The following is an 18,655-nucleotide window of genomic DNA, read 5'->3' on the forward strand; positions in this document are numbered from 1 at the left end:
TCATTAAGCTGAAGTGGTCTGGGTGCCTAGAGTGGTCCTTTAAGATACCCTGGAGAAGGGAACATAACAAAAAACTTACATATCAGGAAATGTTCTGGATATATAATTTAAAAACATTAGTTCCCTTTGGCTTAAACGCCGAGTGTGAACTCTCTAATATTTTATGATCATTGAGTAGATATGATGTTGGCCGCTAGAGTTATATTAGTGTCAACACCATTACCTGTTGAGGATTTTATCTGTTATTAACAAGATGCATTAGTATATTTTCTATATATTAGTGGAATGGTATCTCTAGTGAGAACTAACATCAAGATATTCATTTTCGGCAATTTCCACTTACACTGATCACATCTTATGACATTTTAATGAAATGTAATAAAGTTTGTTTGATTAACCTCTTTATCTATGGGTAGTAGTTTTATGGAAGTCGGTATTTGGGTCTCGGCCATATATATATATATATATAAATATACTGCTTCGCATAGCTGACGCTTCCTATCTTGACAAAGCCCACAGGAAGTGGGCGAAACGCGTTGATCGTGAGATCCAGAGCCTTCAGGCTATCACAGCGGTATACGCGTCAAGCATCCCTCCGTCTCTCGGACCTTACATCCCAGCTCCAGTGAGGAGACAGCCCCAAATAGGCTGATAAACGGAGTGGTAGCACTTTGATCCCAATACTGTACTAAGCTGTTATTGTGGTTATTGGAAACGAGGCCACATTTATCTATGTAAGGGTTCCACTTGGGGGATAAGGGTTTCTGACAGCAATAAATTATGCAATATTAAACTATATGCACTTTTTTGTATCTTTTTAATTGTATTCCATATTTCTATACTTGCTTGATAAAGGACGTTATTTTTGAATACATTTTGGATACTTTTGAAACTGGCAGGATAACACTGATATCCTTGATTCATACGTTATACATCAACATCAGATGTGAATTGAATGATTTATAACCCTTGCTATACAAGGTTATACAATTTTAGTGATACCCCCGATTATTGACTCTGGGGTAATATGGGGGAATATTCACTAAGCGCTAACACTGTTTTTTGTATATTTAAGTCTTCTGAATTTGGAAGAAATTCTTTATGTTTAGCTGCCATACTAATATTCATTAATTGTTCAGGATATTATCTGTTTTTGCAAGTATTGTTTGTTTTTTCATTTATTAACTGTGTATGCGGTATCCTTGTGTCTGTATGGGTTAGCTGTCTGTGTATGCGTTTATGTGTGTATCTGTGAGTGTGCATGTGCTACCAGTGTGTGTGTGTATGTGTGTGTGTGTATTTGTTATATGTGTGTGTGTGTGTGTGTGTGCCTGTGTGTGTATATGCATATATGTGTCTGTATATGTTTGTATGTGTTATCTGTGTGTATATGTGTTATCTGGGGATTTACCATTTTGTCCATGCTTGCGCCGGAGGAGGTCCCCCCAAAATACTTGCACCAGGGCCCTCGCTACATAAGTTCTGCCCCTGGCTGCGGAATAAGTTGGTGCTATATATATATAATAATAATAATTTAAGTAATAGGAAATATAGTTCAACCTCAACATCTGCGGAAAGGGATTTAGGGGTAATTATTTCTGATTACTTAAAGGTAGGCAGACAATGTAATAGAGCAGCAGGAAATGATAGCAGAATGCTTGGTTGTATAGAGAGAGGTATTAGCAGTAGAAAGAGGGAAATGCTCATGCCATTGTACAGAACACTGGCGAGACCTCACTTGGAGTATTGTACGCAGTACTGGAGACCGTATCTCCAGAAGGATATTGATACTTTAGGGAGAGTTCAGAGAAGGGCTACTAAACTGGTTCATGGACTGCGGGATAAAACTTACCAGGAAAGGTTAAAGGATCTTAACATGTATAGCATGGAGGAAAGACGAGACAGGGGGGATATGATAGAAACATTTAAATACATAAAGGGAATCAACACAGTAAAGGAGGAGACTATATTTAAAAGAAGAAAAACTACCACAACAAGAGGACATAGTCTTAAATTAGAGGGACAAAGATTTAAAACCTATTTCAGGAAGTATTATTTTATTGAGAGTATGGAATAGCCTTCCAGCTGAAGTGGTAGAGGTTAACACAGTAAAGGAGTTTAAGCATGCGTGGGCTATGCATAAGGCTATCCTAACTATAAGATAAGGCCAGGGACTAAGAAAAGTATTTTGTAAATTTGGACAGACTAGATGGGCCGAATGGTTCTTATCTGCTATCACATTCTATGTTTTTATGTTTCTATAGACTCAATTTTAAAAGTGTTTTGTTACAATAATAAAGCTACTTTGTTTAGTGTTACGGCAACAATCAAGACAAGGCCGATGAGAAGAAAATTCCTACAATCTGTCTGCTCTCCCTTTTCTCCTATTCCGGAATCATTATCACACCAGATAATATAATTTCTCCAAAGAAGCCAATAATTTCAGGGACATGTGGTCTGCAGAACAGCATACAAAGTGAAGGATGTGTGTTGCGACACCTCATGGCTCTTTATAGTATTGCATCATTTTTTTCAGTACCACTTTCAAGCAAAAAAAAACCACACTATTCAGGGCTTATTCACTTAAGGAAATTGAACATTTTCAGAATACAGCAGCTGAGCTGGATAATTAACCGATCTGGAGATTTTGTTTAATTTTGCTATTTTGGTTTATAAATTGCAATTCCTATGTCAGTTCTTCCCAGTTTGCAGTTCAATGAATACACTCCTATGGCAGGGATAGGAAACCTTTGGCACTCCAGATGTTTTGGACTAAGTCTCCTATAATGCTCATACAGCCACAATGCTGGCAAAGCATCATGGGAGATGTAGTCTGCAACATCTTGAGTGCCCACGGTTGACTACCCCTCACCTACGGTTACATTTGTGATCTGATTTTCTCACTTGACTTGTGAAATGTTGCTTTTCTGTGATGTTCATTCGTGCTCCCAATTTTATACTTGGAATTCTTAAAGAGGAACTGTTAGTTTTACGACAGTTCTTCATTCCCTTACTCCTTTAAAGCCCATTTGAGTGTGAACTGGGATAAGGAGTGCAGCAAAGGCAAGTATAAAACACACTTCCACCGCTTTTCCTTGTCCAGGGTGATATCATCTGCTACTGCTCAAGACGCAATCAAAAAAGGAAATTTATGCTGGGGCATTGTTTCCAAAGAGCTATGTTCGTGCACAGTGCTTACATTAATTAATATTGCTTGGACTGACTGTGCCAAAAAAAAAATTTTTTATCATTTACAAAAAAATTTTTTAAAGAAAGAAAAACTCGTACATAACATTTGAAAAAATAAAAATAACTGACTGCTTACCTTTACTCTCCCCACAAATCTAATGTAGACTTTGACTTGTTAATAAAAGAGGGTTATGTACAGTATATAAACCGTGTCTGTTCCGAATTGGGGGGCAAACATGAAAAATAACACTTTTTATACATAACACTATTGTTTTTTCATTCTGTTTCTAATTAGAGGAGGGTAAAAAAGTATCATTTTAAAAAGAAAAGTTCTGATTTCTAGGAAATAGCTGCATGACACCCTTGTGACATCTTTTTTAATCATAATAAAATCTTTTGAATAAAACACTGTTTTTGGTTGGAGTAACCCACACTGGCATTCCCCCAATAGACAAAAAATAAAACTTCCTGCATCAAGTTCTCAAGTTCTCCCTGCAGCCTAACCCTCCTTTAGTGGCATTATCTCCCATTGCTGCAAGGGAGGGAGGACTTGCGCAGTTTGGAAGGGAGGCTGTGCCACCACTGGTAATCTGTCACCATCATGCCATGAGTGCTAGCAATGGACTCAATCAGAATTGACATTAGCACCTGGAGGTCTCATTCCGGACTGTTGATGTTGCAGAAGGTTGAGTAACATCTCTGGCAAAAAATGATGTATCTCTCTAGTGCAGCATTTCCCCCTTAATGTTTCACATACAGACTACAAGCACCTTGGAGTAAACCTTTAAATTCTGTTATTAGTACAGATGAGCTACATATTATTATATTATCCATTGTTCCATTATATAATGGTGTGGCCTACTTTAAATTGAATATTTAATTACAAATGTAGTATTTTTGTTGCAATGTGATTACTTCTGTATTAATTTAAACTTCTACAAATTGTCAGCTGTATCCTTTCCTGTAATTGGTTCTGCCACAAAAAAAAAATTCAAAAAAATATAAATTCAGTGCTACTTCCAGGTTGGCTGCTTTTGCCTTAAATTTTTAATTCACTTTGAATTCTCACTTTGGTTAATAGCCCTGTGTGAAATGGGGGGTGAAATAATAATAAAAAAAAAATCAGGCCAAAACAGAGAAGCTGGAACAATTATTCTACAGGATTATAGTCACAATTTAAGCCTGAATTTTACACTTTAAGTATTAATTTACCCAAGTCACTGTTTAGTAAATAAACCCTTTAGCAGTTATTCACCAAACCATGACTTTTTAGTAATATTTCAAGGAATTATACATTTAACAAAACAAACAGCCGAGCTGGAAAACCAACTGTAGCCTTGAAGAACTGTTTACATTATTTTGGCAAGACATATGAAATTCCCTGGGGGATGCCCACCGATTCACTATCTAGTGAATAAACCTGTCCCTTTCTCATTCTAGTTTGATCCAAGTGTAACAGTTTCTCCTCCTCACTGCCCCCAATACTCACCCCTTATTCAATTCCCTCATATTCCATGCGCCACCTGCTGGCCTGTGTTAGAATGTCTGGGGAATGCCTGGCTGAGTTCCATAGTGTGCACTCATGTTTCCTTAGAGACTGAAACATTGGTCTCCATGGTGATGTAAACAAAAGGAGCTTCCCCCACGTGCTAGGGCCACTCTGTCGAAAGGTAGATGTCACCATAAAGAGGGAACTGTATACATTTACTTTATAATAGAGAGGTAAGTGAAGGCACCAGAGTGGATTCATGCAGCATTCTACATTAGAAAACAATTCAAATGTGAGAACATGTTTTATTTTTTTAGTGGATATTAATAATATATGTATGCAAAAATAGTATACACAAATATACAGGTAAATTAATGTTATCAGCATAGAGAGAAGGCAAATGTGTCACACATCACTATGTATGTATATGTCTGTGTGCACATAGACATTATGTATGTAAATATGATTTGTGTGTGAGAGCACATTATGTTTTATGTTTATTATATATATATATATATATATATATATATATATATATATATATATATATATATTTGTTTGTATTATGTATGTGCATATTATATACCTGTGTGTAGCTGATTATATTTGTATATCTGGTGTGATACACCTTCTCTTATGTTAGATAAAACATGGTTTGCCACTGGGACATTTTCATTAAGTGTCGAATATGTGACAAATTAGTTTTGTGGAATCCTAAAGGGTTACTCCAAGCATCATGATCATTTCAGTGATTTGAAGTGGTCGTGGTGTCTGGAGTCTATATGTGCAGTGTCTGACTATGAAACACTGTGTACATACCAAGTTTAACCCTTCTGCTGCCACCTCTGAAAGCATCATTGGGGCGTCATGAGCCAGCCCAGAACAAGATCAGCTTGCACAACATGCTGGAGACAGGCATAATTGGTGGCATCCCCTACCTTCTCTTCCGTGTTCTCCCCTCAGCCCATCCTTCCCTTGCAGTCCGTTTTGGTAGATATTTCTATTACCCAAACTGGACCACATAGTGTTAAATGGACCCTGGCTTTCGGACAGACCCCAGTGATTAAGTAAAATAATAAGGGTGCAGGCACTCCTTGGTTCAAGACAGGTACTTTATTGAGAACCAGAACTGCAACGTTTCGACCCCAAAAGGTCTTTGTCAAGCTGATACATACATCAATTTTACAATATATATAACAGACTTTAAACAATCACAATTATAAAATACACATGTGAATCAGTATCCTAAGCAAGTAGTTTAACAGCTGGAAGTAGAAAAAGAGTCTAATACTTAATTGCCAATAATGAACAAGCTTTGAAAAAGAAATGTATACATTATTTTCATGTGGATACTGACATAACATCCAAGTGTATAAAGGACATAAAATACACATATACAACATAAATACAATACGAAGTTAAGACCAGAGTATACGAGTACAGAAATTTCCATTATCAATTAGAAATCCTTAAACAAATTTACAGTGTATTAATATTAAGTATCCTTAACACACAAAGCGCTTCAAGTTCAAAGAGTTTTCATATATAGAAGAAAATGTGTATAAAGAGATGCCCTTAAGTAGGTTATTTCCTATATCAATTAAAGATCCTTGATCAAAATTACAGAGTATTAATATAAAATATCCTTAACACATAACGCACATCAAATTCACAGAGGTTTTATGTGTAAGGGAGCGTGTATAAAAATAAGTACCCTTAAATAGACTAGAACGACTCATTTAGAGTCGAAGTGTATATAATATCTGCATAAGCTAAAACTTTTAAAGAGACAAAGATTCGACTATAATCACTGTAAGTGATAGAAAAGTGCAAAGTGTATAGGATTTGAACCAGTGTTCAACTGTGTTTGAATTAGATGAATGGCTATACATATAGAAGAATGAAGCCCTTAATTATGAGATTAAAATAAGGAAGTATATTATGAATTAAAGGTATACACACATATGTAAAAAACAAAAGTGCAAAAAAATTTAAGAAATTGGTGCAAAAAGATGAAGATAATGAAGAGAGATGACAGCAGTATAATTAAAGTTAAAAAATATCCACAAAGGATATAATAGAAGACTGTCATCTCAGTTAAAATACCAGTGATTATACCAACACCAGTTCATGGTTTGCAGTCGTGAACCATTGCATCCATGGTAGTTTCGCTACTTATTCCTGTTATATCAGTGTTTGTCTCTGACTATTCAGGGTCAGTATAAAGTGATAATGTAAATATTAGTCTATAGTACAATTAACTGCATATAGTGTAATGTAGAGTTTTGTGTATGTGGATAAACACTCTTGGCCGTTTTAAAAGGAGCACTGAGTGGTTTTCTAAATATTTGTGTCCTTTCTGTCAGCTTAAAGCAGCAGTGTCACTGTCTGGGGCCTTGCAGAATTCGCAAAGACTCCCAATGGTGATATCACCACTCCAGGCCATGGGATCCTCCATATGCAGTGCTAATTTCCTGCAGCCATCACTGATGACGGGAGTCGAGTTTGACACTGTAGGTCCGCCCAGAGTCTAATAAAGTCAAGCCGAGAAAATATACAGAGACAAAGTAGTCACTACTTTGTCTCTATATATCTCTAGATTGGCACAGTAAAAATAAGAATATAATAAAGTGACAGGGCGACAGTGCCGCTTTAAACAAGTCTGGCCAGTGTCCTCTGACCTATATCTTTTTACTAGAGCTGATGCAGATACCAATTATTAGTCGCCTTTCAAGTTGATTGACAAAACCCGGTTCTGATATTCTGTACATTTAACATTTTAAAAGAGTAACACAATTTCTACACAAATCTGCTTTTAACTGAACATGCTGACAGCAACCACCCTCCTATTACTCTTTAGCAGCCAGTACATGTTGGAATCTTACTGATACAACTTTCAGTCGGCCACCCCAATACATTAAGGTAGATTATTCACTGTCACCTCCCTGCCCTCAGCTGAGCTCCGCATGGGTGGACTCACAGGGACGGGTGACGTGAGGTTGTGACGTTGCGTCTCATTGGCCGATGGCTCGAGTTTCCAGATAAGGAAGGCGTCACGTGCCAACTGGGAGAGGCGAGTAAGTTATTGGTAATATCATTAAATTACGAAACCGATTAAGATATAGATTATTCGAAATATGCCGACTAACAGCTGTAATAATCGGCAGAACCGATAATTGCTCTTTCACTAATACTGAGCTTAGTATAAGGGGTCTCAGTACCAGTAGGTTTATTTTAGCGAAATGCCACACCAAGTTATTTCGTATAACTGAATGAACAAAGCTCCTTTTCTCCACCTGCAGGACCCTAAGTGGCAGAATGTCCTCCTTATCTCTAGAACGATCCACTTTATCGCGGGAAACAACATCCTCTGGTCTTGGATCAAGTAAGTGTTCTTCTAAAACCTACTTTATTACAGCATCAGAAACACCAGAATAATACTGCTGGCAAGATTTACTAAAGCGTCACATATGGAAAAATGGTGCAATTCCCATGGAAACAAGTGGAGCAAGCAGGAACATTTTATAACTTTCTCTAATCTTTCCCATTGTTTATTTATGCTCAAAACCAAGGCTCAAAGTAGTTCCCTTATTATGGCCTCAATGTCTTGCTTTTGGATACACTTTCCAAACGATCACAATCTATTAAAAAAAAAGTTTCAAATGAGTTTTGTGCAAAAATTCCCATTGACGTTAATGGTGACTTCTGTAGATAAATAATTTTGAAAGTTTTTAGTTTTTTTAACAGATTATGATTATTTGAATAGTTTATGCAAAATAATTAAACTAAGGCAATATTTGCAGGATGAACTCATTTCCCACACTTCCCCATTACACTTATTTTGTTTTATTTTAAAGGGACATTAAATGTGATATAGTGGTTATGGTGCATAGATGCTGTCACTTTACATTTGTCCGAAAACAACTGACTTTCAAAGGTCTTCATGTCATGAATTATCACGAACAGCACGATGACACCGAATGCATCTAATGATTTTCATAGAAAAGCATTTGTTTCAATGTTTCTCTATGAGAAGCATCTAATTGTCGCACATGCACCCTTTGTCCACAAAGCATTGGATTGGACAAAAGTGATCAGAACTGATTATTTTACCCCTGGGTGGAATAGCTGCTGCAATTATCTTTTTATTTTGTGTAGCATATATTTTAATACTTTTTTATTGTACTAAATTTAAAAACAAAGTTCGACTCAAGCACGAGGTGGCCCTAACAGGGTAGGTGACAAAGTTTAATTAAAGTGAGGCAGAATCTTGATGAGTTCCCACACTCTAAGATTTAATCAGTGCTCAACTATTACTGAAACCTATGTCGCAGGAGTCAGACATACCCTTGTCACGCCAATATGGCTAGGGGGGACCTATATGTAGATGTAGATTATTAATATTTCAATTTATTCATTGCACATTTATACATTGCACTAGAAAATAATTATTAGCAAATGTAGACATTACTGTGTGTATCTGTATGTGAAGAATGGAACCCTATACAACAACCTAATAGCAGGAAAAAACAAACAAATATATAGATATTGGGGTCCTAGGTGTGAGTGTGGCTACTGCTGGTGCCTTAAGTGGAAAATTTTAATTGGCACCAAAACATTAGATAAAAACATAGATGTTTTATATTTGTTTCACATGCTTTAACTTTGATTCATCGTGTTCCATATTTTAGAATTTTGTTCTGCTATTTGTGCATTTTTAATGAAGACAAGCATACAGATGCAAATGTTATACGAAAGATGGTTTCTTTTTAGCAAGTGCAGTTGCATTAATCCAAGCTTCACATTCAATGGAGTGCTTTCTATTGACATATTCACTTGTATGTTTCAGTGAATTTTTAACATGTTTTAACCCTTTCCTGTCCCTCCTACAGGGCTGGCTCACACTGCATCCCATCTGTCTACCCAGCGATCCAATGCGAACTCTGCCAAGTCCGGATCAGATGTCAAATCTACGATTTCAGGTACTGACTTTTCACTAAAATATGAATTGTTCTGAATTCTAATTTTAGGCCAAAATAGCTGAACGGTAACAATACTGACTTAGAGAATTTTTCCAGTTTGGCTATTTTTGTCTATGATTTGAAATCCGCAATTCGCACTTCGATAAATACACTTTTGTCACATCTTTGAAGCCGGATCACAGTCAGATCCTATTTGGAAATTCTCTGTTATAAGAAAACAGCGCACTGTGCTCTACTATTAATAAAAAATAAAACCTTGCTATCGTGTAAAATACAAATTGTTTTAATTGTGAGCAAATGATTCTGCTCGTGATTAAAACATGAGCAAAATGAAGATTCTGTTTTTTATATAGTATATTGTCTTTTGTGTTTTCCACTGTCACACTGTCATGTTCTCCCCGATTCTATGCAGGTCATACAAAGAAAAAAAACAACCTGGAACAAAATCCATTTAAAATCCCTCCAGATGTTGATTTCTTCCTTATTCGAGACCAAGAAAAAGAGAAGAAGCAGAAAGTAAATATCTTTCTTGCAGTTTCTATGCGCTCCATAAGTGCAAGCTATCTAGAAACAGTGTAACGAGGACATAAGAGTACATAACCTGATTTTAGAGAAAGGTATCATCAGTAAAGTAGTAAATACTAAAGATATTTCACTAAAGTGTGGAATGTCGGGAATTAAAGGAAAATTTCACATTTTAGAATTCCTAACAAATTCAATTTTTGTGTATAACCTTAAAAGAGGTATGGATGCATGAAACAGACTCTCAGCAGAGAGGGAGTAGAATGAGACGAGTAAAGAGCTCTTGGAAGTGTGGGAAAAATGCACTGGTGATCAAAACAGGAAACAAACAGGGATATTCACTAAAGAGTAAATTGATGAGAGTTCAAATATGATTTAAAGTTTTAGTCTACAATAACTGATTACTCTTTACTTTAGTGAATTATTCTGGATCCAAGAATAATAGAACAAAGGTTGAACTCGATTTTAAAGGTTGAACTCAATGAACCCGAGTCTTTATTTTTTTCCACCTAGATTACTAGGTAACTAAGTAACAGATAGAGCTTTTAGATTGAGACTACATTAGACGAACCAGTTGACTTTCTGTCTGTATGTGTCAAATAAATACCATTATTTTTTTCTGCACGGAGATCAATAATATACAGAACACCTATACTTTCATCTACACTATCTGCATGAAATATAGTCATAGTTTCTCCAATCTCTCCCAAACCTTTCATTCTCTCCTCATCTTTTTACCTGTCTCTAAGCATTTTTGGCCTTTTTTATCTTTATCCACCATACCCCAATCCCTTCCCCCATTCAGCACATCTCACTTTTATTGCCTTTAATCCTTATTTCAGCCATTCAGCTTTCTGTTTCCTCTGTCCCAAAGTGAGCTTCATTACTAGATGCCTGATTCATCCAATGTTTCACAAATGAGCATTGTTTCATCTTTAACAATATATTAAAGGGACAGTGTAGGCACCCAGACCACTTCAGCTAATTGAAGTAGTCTGGGTGATGTGACCCTTTTGCACTTAGTGCTGCAATGTAAAACATTGCAGTTCCAGAGAAACTGCAATGTTTACATTGCAGCTCTAAGTCTGCCCTCTGGGGCTATCTTAACAGACAGCCACTAGATGCTTCCGGAATCCAAACGGAATTTTGGTCCGTTATCTGGCACTGGAAGTCCCCAAAGGTACGTGCGCAGCTTTTCAAAGAACACTGTTATGTGTTCGGGTGGTTTGTGCATCTTGTGCCTCGTTCTGCGCTGCTTCTGCGCCGCCATTTTAGCTTGGCCCTGGTGGTCCCTCGTGGACAGGGCTTGTGTCGCTTGGGTTGTTTGCTTCATGGGGCTATTCGACCCCTGCGAGGACCGGGATATCCCCCGCCGGTCCAGAGGGGGGGGCAGCAGGGCTGCAGTGTGCCCATTCCTGGGAGCCCGTCCAGTGGCAGGAGGACGGCCATCTCCCCCGGGTCCCAGACTTCGCTCAGGTTTAGGCCGCATAGCCGGATCGGGTTTGTCTGCGGCGCACCGGTGCCGGTTCGGTACCATTCAGTTGCTCTCGTCGTGCTGTGTACGTTTCTGGTCACTGTTTGCCGTTGGTACTTTTGGGTCACTCGATCGTGGCTTTCTTGTGCCTGTCTTAGCTGGAGCTCCTAAAGCGTGCGACCGGCCATGTTTGCTGCCAGGCCCCGCCCCCCGTGCTGTCAAGCTGTTGTTCTATTCAAATCTCTGTTCAGCTGTGTTTTACTGTAAGAAAGAGGAGAAGCTTAAGGCTTCATATACATATACATATACATATACACTGTTTCTTGTTTTTGATTGTTTGTAGTTGATCTTTGCTGCTGTGGAGTTAAAGAAAGATATGCAAAATACTCCCCTACTGTCATTATTAAAAGATTATAAATACACTAAAGCTATCATAATCTTGAATTATCTATCACATATCTGCATTATCATTAAGTTACTGTGTAGGCATAGTGGGACATAGAGCAAAAATATTGGTCGTTATGTATAGTGAAGGAAAGACAGCATATACGGCTATAAAAATAGATCTCCCTTTGTTCATCAAAACAGGAGAAAGAACGTAACAAGAACCTAAAAGTTCATGAAAAGACTACATATACAACACAAATGAATGCAAAACTGGCTGGGCTTCGAAAAGCGATGGAAAAAGAGGAGCTGGAAGAAATTGGAGAGGAAATAGAAAAAACTGTTGCCATACGACAAAACCCGTCATGGAAAGTGTCAATTACAAAAGGTACATAGAACACAAAGCTCTTTAATGCACGCAAGTTGTGTCAAGTGGTACAACGTACTATACATAACAAAACAGATTGTGTCTTTTAGAAGATGTTACTGTTACAGAACAGCCAAATCTCTAAGATGATATACATTTGTTACAAAAAAAACCACAGCAACAACTCTGTATCTATTATACGTTATTGTTACAATATGTAGAGGGTAATACAATACATTACTGTTACAACACCATTAAATCTCTGAAAATATCATACTGTATTCGTCTAGAATATGTTGCCAAACCAATAAGATGAAAATGCTGTACATGACGGTTACAGTGTTTTGAAGTAACTGACAAGTCAGTATGTATTATTGATATATTATTGGCTAGACAGATACTTTATTGCACCAGATATATCGCAATAATAATAGTGTTTTAACAGGAGAGATACTTTTTGTACAGGCAGCTCACCTGTCTTTTTCATTTTAGACAAGCAGGCACATAAAGAAAGTCTCCATGAATTCATCGACAAGAAGAGGGAAATGTTCCTTCTGCAGGTAGGATATTTGGGCAGATTCTCTGGGTCAATAGTGGTGAGGTGCCATGTGATATGTATCACCAGGTATGCCTATTCACTCTTTGTTTGGTTCCCTTGGCTCAGGGAGTTGGCAGAATGAGAGGTAACACCCTAAAGCTAGCGATCGACCTATCTATCTATCTATCTATCTGTCTGTCTGTCTGTCTATCTATCTATCAATGATCTATCTGTCTGTCTGTCTGTCTATCTATCTATGTCTGTCTGTCTGTCTGTCTGTCTGTCTGTCTATACATCTATCTATATGTCTGTCTATCTATCTATCTAGCTGTCTGTCTATCGGTCTGTTTGTCGATCTGTTTGTTGATCTGTCTGTCTGTCTGTCTATCTATCTATCAATGATCTATCTGTCTGTCTGTCTGTCTATCTATGTCTGTCTGTCTGTCTGTCTGTCTGTCTGTCTGTCTATACATCTATCTATATGTCTGTCTATCTATCTATCTAGCTGTCTGTCTATCGGTCTGTTTGTCGATCTGTTTGTTGATCTGTTTGTCTGTCTGTCTGTCTGTCTGTCTATCCAGTTATCTATCCTTTCTACAAATCTTGATGATATTACCCAGCTCCTCAGACATATTTTTTTTGCAGTTCCCCCCATCAAGCATGGGAATTTGAGCAAGACTGATAAACTGACTCAACTTTTTATATATATATATATATATATATATATATATATATATATATATATATATATGTATTACCTTAATAGACATCATTTACTTCCTACTAATTTTGTTTTTGGTGTAACAACTGATAAACTGATATTATTATTCTAGTGACTACTTGAGAAATAGTAATTCAGAGTCTTTGCCTTTAGTATTCTCTTACAGTAAAGCGAGATGTAATCCAGACGCTGGAGGCACAGGCTGCAGCCGAGGAGATGAAACTGGAGAAGGCTGAGCAGTTTCTAGAGGAAGACGCCTTACGGTTCGATGAGTTTCTGAAGCAAAATGATAAGAATTCCGTGGAGGCCTTAAAGCAGTGAGTGGACTATCTGCTATTAGGAAATAGTTTGTTTCATCCAGTTAGCATTTGCACACATCCTCCAAACTGCTCTTGATCCACAACTCCTATAGGTCTCTCCAAGTGTTTAACTAAGACTTGTGGGAGTTGTAATCCAACAACAAGCTGAAACTCATGATTGGATATTCAGGCTGTATCACAGATGTTTTTGGATATCCCAGATGATTTCTGGATATTCCAGCTTAAAGAACCACTATAGGCACCCAGACCACTTCAGCTTAATGAAGTGGTCTGGGTGCCAGGTCCCCCTGGTTTTAACCCTGCAGCTGAAAACATAGCAGTTTCAGAGCAACTGCTATGTTTTCATTGAGGGTTAATCCAGCCTCTAGTGGCTGTCTCAGCTTTCGTGATTCTCAGTGTGAAAATCACACTAAGGTGATGCTGACGTCCATAGGATAGTAATGCTTTCCTATGGGGGTTTGAATGTGCGCAGCATTCGGTGCTGATGTCGGCAGGGGGAAGAGAGGCGCTGGATTAAGGTAAGTGGCTGAAGGGGTAACCCCTTCAACCCAGCAGGAGGGGGGCCACGAGGGTGGGGGGGACCTTATAACCCTAAACTTCTTTGTTTTGCTAAACCAGGGAAATCCATAAATTGCCTTGGCCTGGCCTGATTCTGCCTTGGCCTGGACCTAGACATTACTTTTGTTCATTTGTCAGTTATAGAAACGCTCTGATCTACTCCAATGAGCGATAAACACTCCCACAATTCAAGCTACCAGCCCCCTATTGCATCCCACAGGTTCGATGGCATCAGAGACAAGTTGTCCCTTAAGCCAGCAGGGCACCCCATTAGAGAGGCACCCAGTGGTGCCTCTGCCCAGCAGCCTTAGTATGCAGGACATTTTGAAGGAACAGTAGTCAATATCTGCTCCCTCGTGATCCCTCTTTTCATAGAACTCCTCAGCTGGATGCCGTCAGTCCCAAAACAGAATGGGCTGCCTTTGGGTGAGTGAGCTGTGCTGCCACTTGGCGCCCCTGTTGCCATTGCGATCTGTGTGGCCGCACAGTTTGCACAACCCAAAGTGTGTGCCTCATTCACCTCATCCTTCCTACGGCTCTGTCCCACTGCAACAGTGTACCACATGCAGTCAGATGTAATAGGAAAAATAAACAAATACATCTAAAGCAACCTGAGGTCACTAACATTATATAGGCCCAACCATCCAAATTTCAGTGGGACAGTCATGGCTTCTGGGTCCTGTACTGCAACCCAGACTTTGATCTCTGGTGTTCTGCCTTTGGGGACACTAACAAACTGTCCCCAACAAGCATAACGCACGCATAATTAAATGCTATGGGCATCCTTTTATATGATTTTCCAGTTTAAGTTGCATGTTGAACATAATTTTTTACTTTATTCTGTTTTTCTGCCTATCCAGAGCTGAGAAGGAAACAAAGCTGAAGATGGAACGAGTGGCCCAAATCAAGAGTCAGTCAGCACAGATGGTGAATATCAAGAGGTAAAGAAGAAGCCATTCAATTAATTTATCAACTGTTCTATATTATATATAATGTACATACTTTTTTCAGTGTCATATGGTAGAGCTGGATTCAGTGCAGAAAATAGCACAGAATAGACGCAATGAGAGCTGTCAGGTGATTAATGGTTCATCTGTTGCACAGACTGAGTATGAAGCTTCTTCTAACTTCTTCATACTTGGAGGAAGGCGTCTACTGCTGCACATTCTGGATCTGGAAGCAAACTGTAGAACCATTGAAGGTTGATCCTGGAGGCAAATAGATCCACCAAGAACGAGCCCCGCGGGGTATACAGATGCTGGAATCTGGAGGGCGTCAGCATCCAATCGCTGCCATCCCTCCAGTCCACTATGAGGTTTGTGGCTCAGGGTACACATTCCGGTCAAAATAGAACTGATAAATGTCAATCGTAGCTTCCACCAGTGCTTGAGATTTCCTTTCAACGAGTCAATTAATTTATTGGACCACCAACACATTGTCCATTCGCAACAATATGCAGCCTGGTGAAACTGCGGATTATGAATGAGCACATTATCAGTTCCAGACACTTGATGTGTTGTCCAATTTCCGCTTCCGCCCATGGCCCCTTGCCGTCTGCGCAGTTCACACTCCAGTAACACAGGCTGGTGTCTAATTCCACCACAAAGTCTGGGGTCGAGCCAAAGATCGCTTTGCCATTCCAGGCTTGCATGTGGAAAAGCCACCAACAGAGTACTATTCTGACCCTTTTGTGTAAGAGGGACCATCTGATTGTAGGATGGAGTTGAGCGGAGTTGTTCTGCTCCCAGATATTGTATTGCCCGATAGTGCCAGGGATCCAGAAATATCACCTGTATAGATGACGACAGGAGACTGACAATCCAGAGAAAGTTGATCGTGTCAAAGGACCTTCTTTATTTCCTTGATGATTTCTGAAATCTTTGACTGGGGTAGGCATAGAACATATTGAACAAAATCCAAAATGAACCCCAGGAAGTGATTCACCTGTGCTGGGTTGAGGGCAGACTTTTCTTTGTGTACCAAAGATCCCAAGAACCCTAGAAATCTCAGTACTAAATGTGTCGGACAGTGAAGTCAGGAAACGTTGTTGCAAAAAAAATGTTTCTGCAGTTCTTCTTGGTCTTCGGATAGCTTGGGGTTAAAGTGCAGCCAAGCGACTTTAAGCACTTCCAAGCAGAGGGGTGCAGTGCTATTGCAGCGAGGGCAAGTGGATTATTGTGCCCACTCCCTGATGCAGATGGGTTTCCAGGAGGTGGCCATGGACAGCAAAGTACAATATGTTCACCAGCGGCCCCAGGATGTCGAGGAGTTGTTCTTGCAGCAGTTTCAGGCCCCATTCTGAGCTCTTGTGAGGGTCCCATACAGTCCAGTTTGTGTATATTCTCTGGTTGCTAGATCTGGGTTGAATCCTCCATTCATAGTAAGCAGTGCCCGGGTGTTGATATCCATGGTGTCCAGCTCATCCTTGTCAAGGGTTGCTAGCTTTTCTATGATAATTTCTCTTATATCTGCAGTTATGCCTTCTTGGGGCACAGGTGCAGGCTGGCTACCCTCCATAGGTATAGGTGCAGTTATGACATTTTTTCATCCTCATGGTTAATGCATGTTCTTTTGTGTAGTCTATCTAATTCCAGTTGTGTCACTAGTTTCCTCTTTAATATGTTGAAACGTTATGTACATTTTTGGGCATGAATGTAGATCAGCATTTCCCAATTAGTGTTCCGCAAAACTCTAAGGTTCCATGAGAACAAAACTGTGAATCCGCCGCAATATACTACATCCAAGATGGCTGTCAATCCCCGTTGCTCCTTGAAGTCGGAAACAGCAGAGATCCCCAGGCCACGATCTTATTCCTGCCCACCATTGGCCATTTTACACTCACTTAGTTGGTTGTGAGTACTGATACAGGATATTTGTGTGTAGGAAATCTCTTTTTCTTTCAGGCTCAGCTATTTTTGTTGTTTCATTTGGTATTGTGCCCAATCCCGGTCACCACTGGCACATTCTCGTGGCCTACTACCAGCAGCTTTGCAGACCAAGCAACTCATGAGATTGTGGTCTATCACTCAAAATGTCCATCCTGCTACAGCCAGCATGTATACAAACCTTCCAACAGCAATCTACCTACAGTGCACCATTTCTTCGGCTATCATACTCACCACGATGCATCCCTATATCGGGCATACGTCCGAGCATGTGACCAACGTAACCGGAATGTTCAGAAGGCTCATCTCTCCTGTCGCTGGCAAGACGGGATCTAGGGCAGGCAAACAGGAGCTCTGGCTGGGGGTCAAGATGCCAGCCTGAGGAAGAGAACCCTGCGCTGTCTGTGTGCTGGGGCATGATGGAGAGACCTCACCGAGGTGGATGGCGATGGCAGAGGCTGGAACTCACCCTGCATGGGAATAGGTTGACTGATCCACATCTTTGCTAGCAGCTGGGCCCCCTACAACCTGCCTGCACTGTTTCAGTCACAATTTTAGTCATCAATCTCTAATGAAAGTCTTAGCCTTAGCTTCATGTTCAGACCCAGTGGTTAATATATAGCTTGTAATTTAACAACAGTTCAATGTTTCAGCTTGATTCTCTCACTCTCTCAGCTATATAGAACTGTGTACCCAATGTTCTGTTTCATTAGTACAAAAGTGGTGTTTGATTAGCCCGTTTTATTTTATTTTACTTAATTATTGAGACTACACTGTGTTTCTACTACTGATGTAACTACACTACTCAATCTATCTAACTCATCATATCTAGAAACTTTACCCTAGACAAAAACAACAGTCTCACCAAGAATATGGATATGAATGCTTAGCCTCTCTACCTTTTACTATAAAATGTGCACTGTTATCAATATGCTATGCAATTGTTTTGCTGTGTTTTCTTTTTACCGTGCAATAGCTGTCGTGGCATTGTGATCATGTCTGTAACACCATGCACAACAAAAATAAAGAATTATAAAAAATATAAATAAAATGTAATTCTAAGTTGAATTTGGGGAAATTTGTGTTGAGTGATTTCAATATATTTTTTTTTTTATTTGTTCATTGCAAACAGCTGAAAGTCTATATTTTTTTTGACAATAAACCTGATTTTCAATGGGGGTTGAATAACTTTGATTACAACTGTATATATATATATATATACAGAC

General features: G+C 39.0%; 1 protein-coding gene across 3 annotated transcripts in view; it reads left to right on the forward strand.

Moving 5' to 3' along the window:
• Positions 1 to 4,845: 4,845 nt before the first annotated feature.
• CFAP100 (cilia and flagella associated protein 100) overlaps positions 4,846 to 18,655 on the forward strand; it is a 32,510-nt gene continuing 18,700 nt past the window's right edge. For 2 of the 3 annotated variants that reach the window (XM_063426267.1, XM_063426269.1), the window contains exons 1-8: positions 4,918 to 4,970; positions 7,981 to 8,063; positions 9,571 to 9,660; positions 10,073 to 10,176; positions 12,245 to 12,428; positions 12,900 to 12,967; positions 13,820 to 13,983; positions 15,405 to 15,485. In XM_063426267.1, coding sequence (XP_063282337.1) covers positions 4,969 to 4,970; positions 7,981 to 8,063; positions 9,571 to 9,660; positions 10,073 to 10,176; positions 12,245 to 12,428; positions 12,900 to 12,967; positions 13,820 to 13,983; positions 15,405 to 15,485 — 776 coding nt within the window. In that variant the 5' untranslated portion in view covers positions 4,918 to 4,968. The other variant, XM_063426268.1, reaches the window with a different exon arrangement.

The sequence above is a fragment of the Pelobates fuscus genome, chromosome 7 (assembly GCF_036172605.1).
Source record: "Pelobates fuscus isolate aPelFus1 chromosome 7, aPelFus1.pri, whole genome shotgun sequence".
Lineage (NCBI taxonomy): Eukaryota > Metazoa > Chordata > Amphibia > Anura > Pelobatidae > Pelobates > Pelobates fuscus.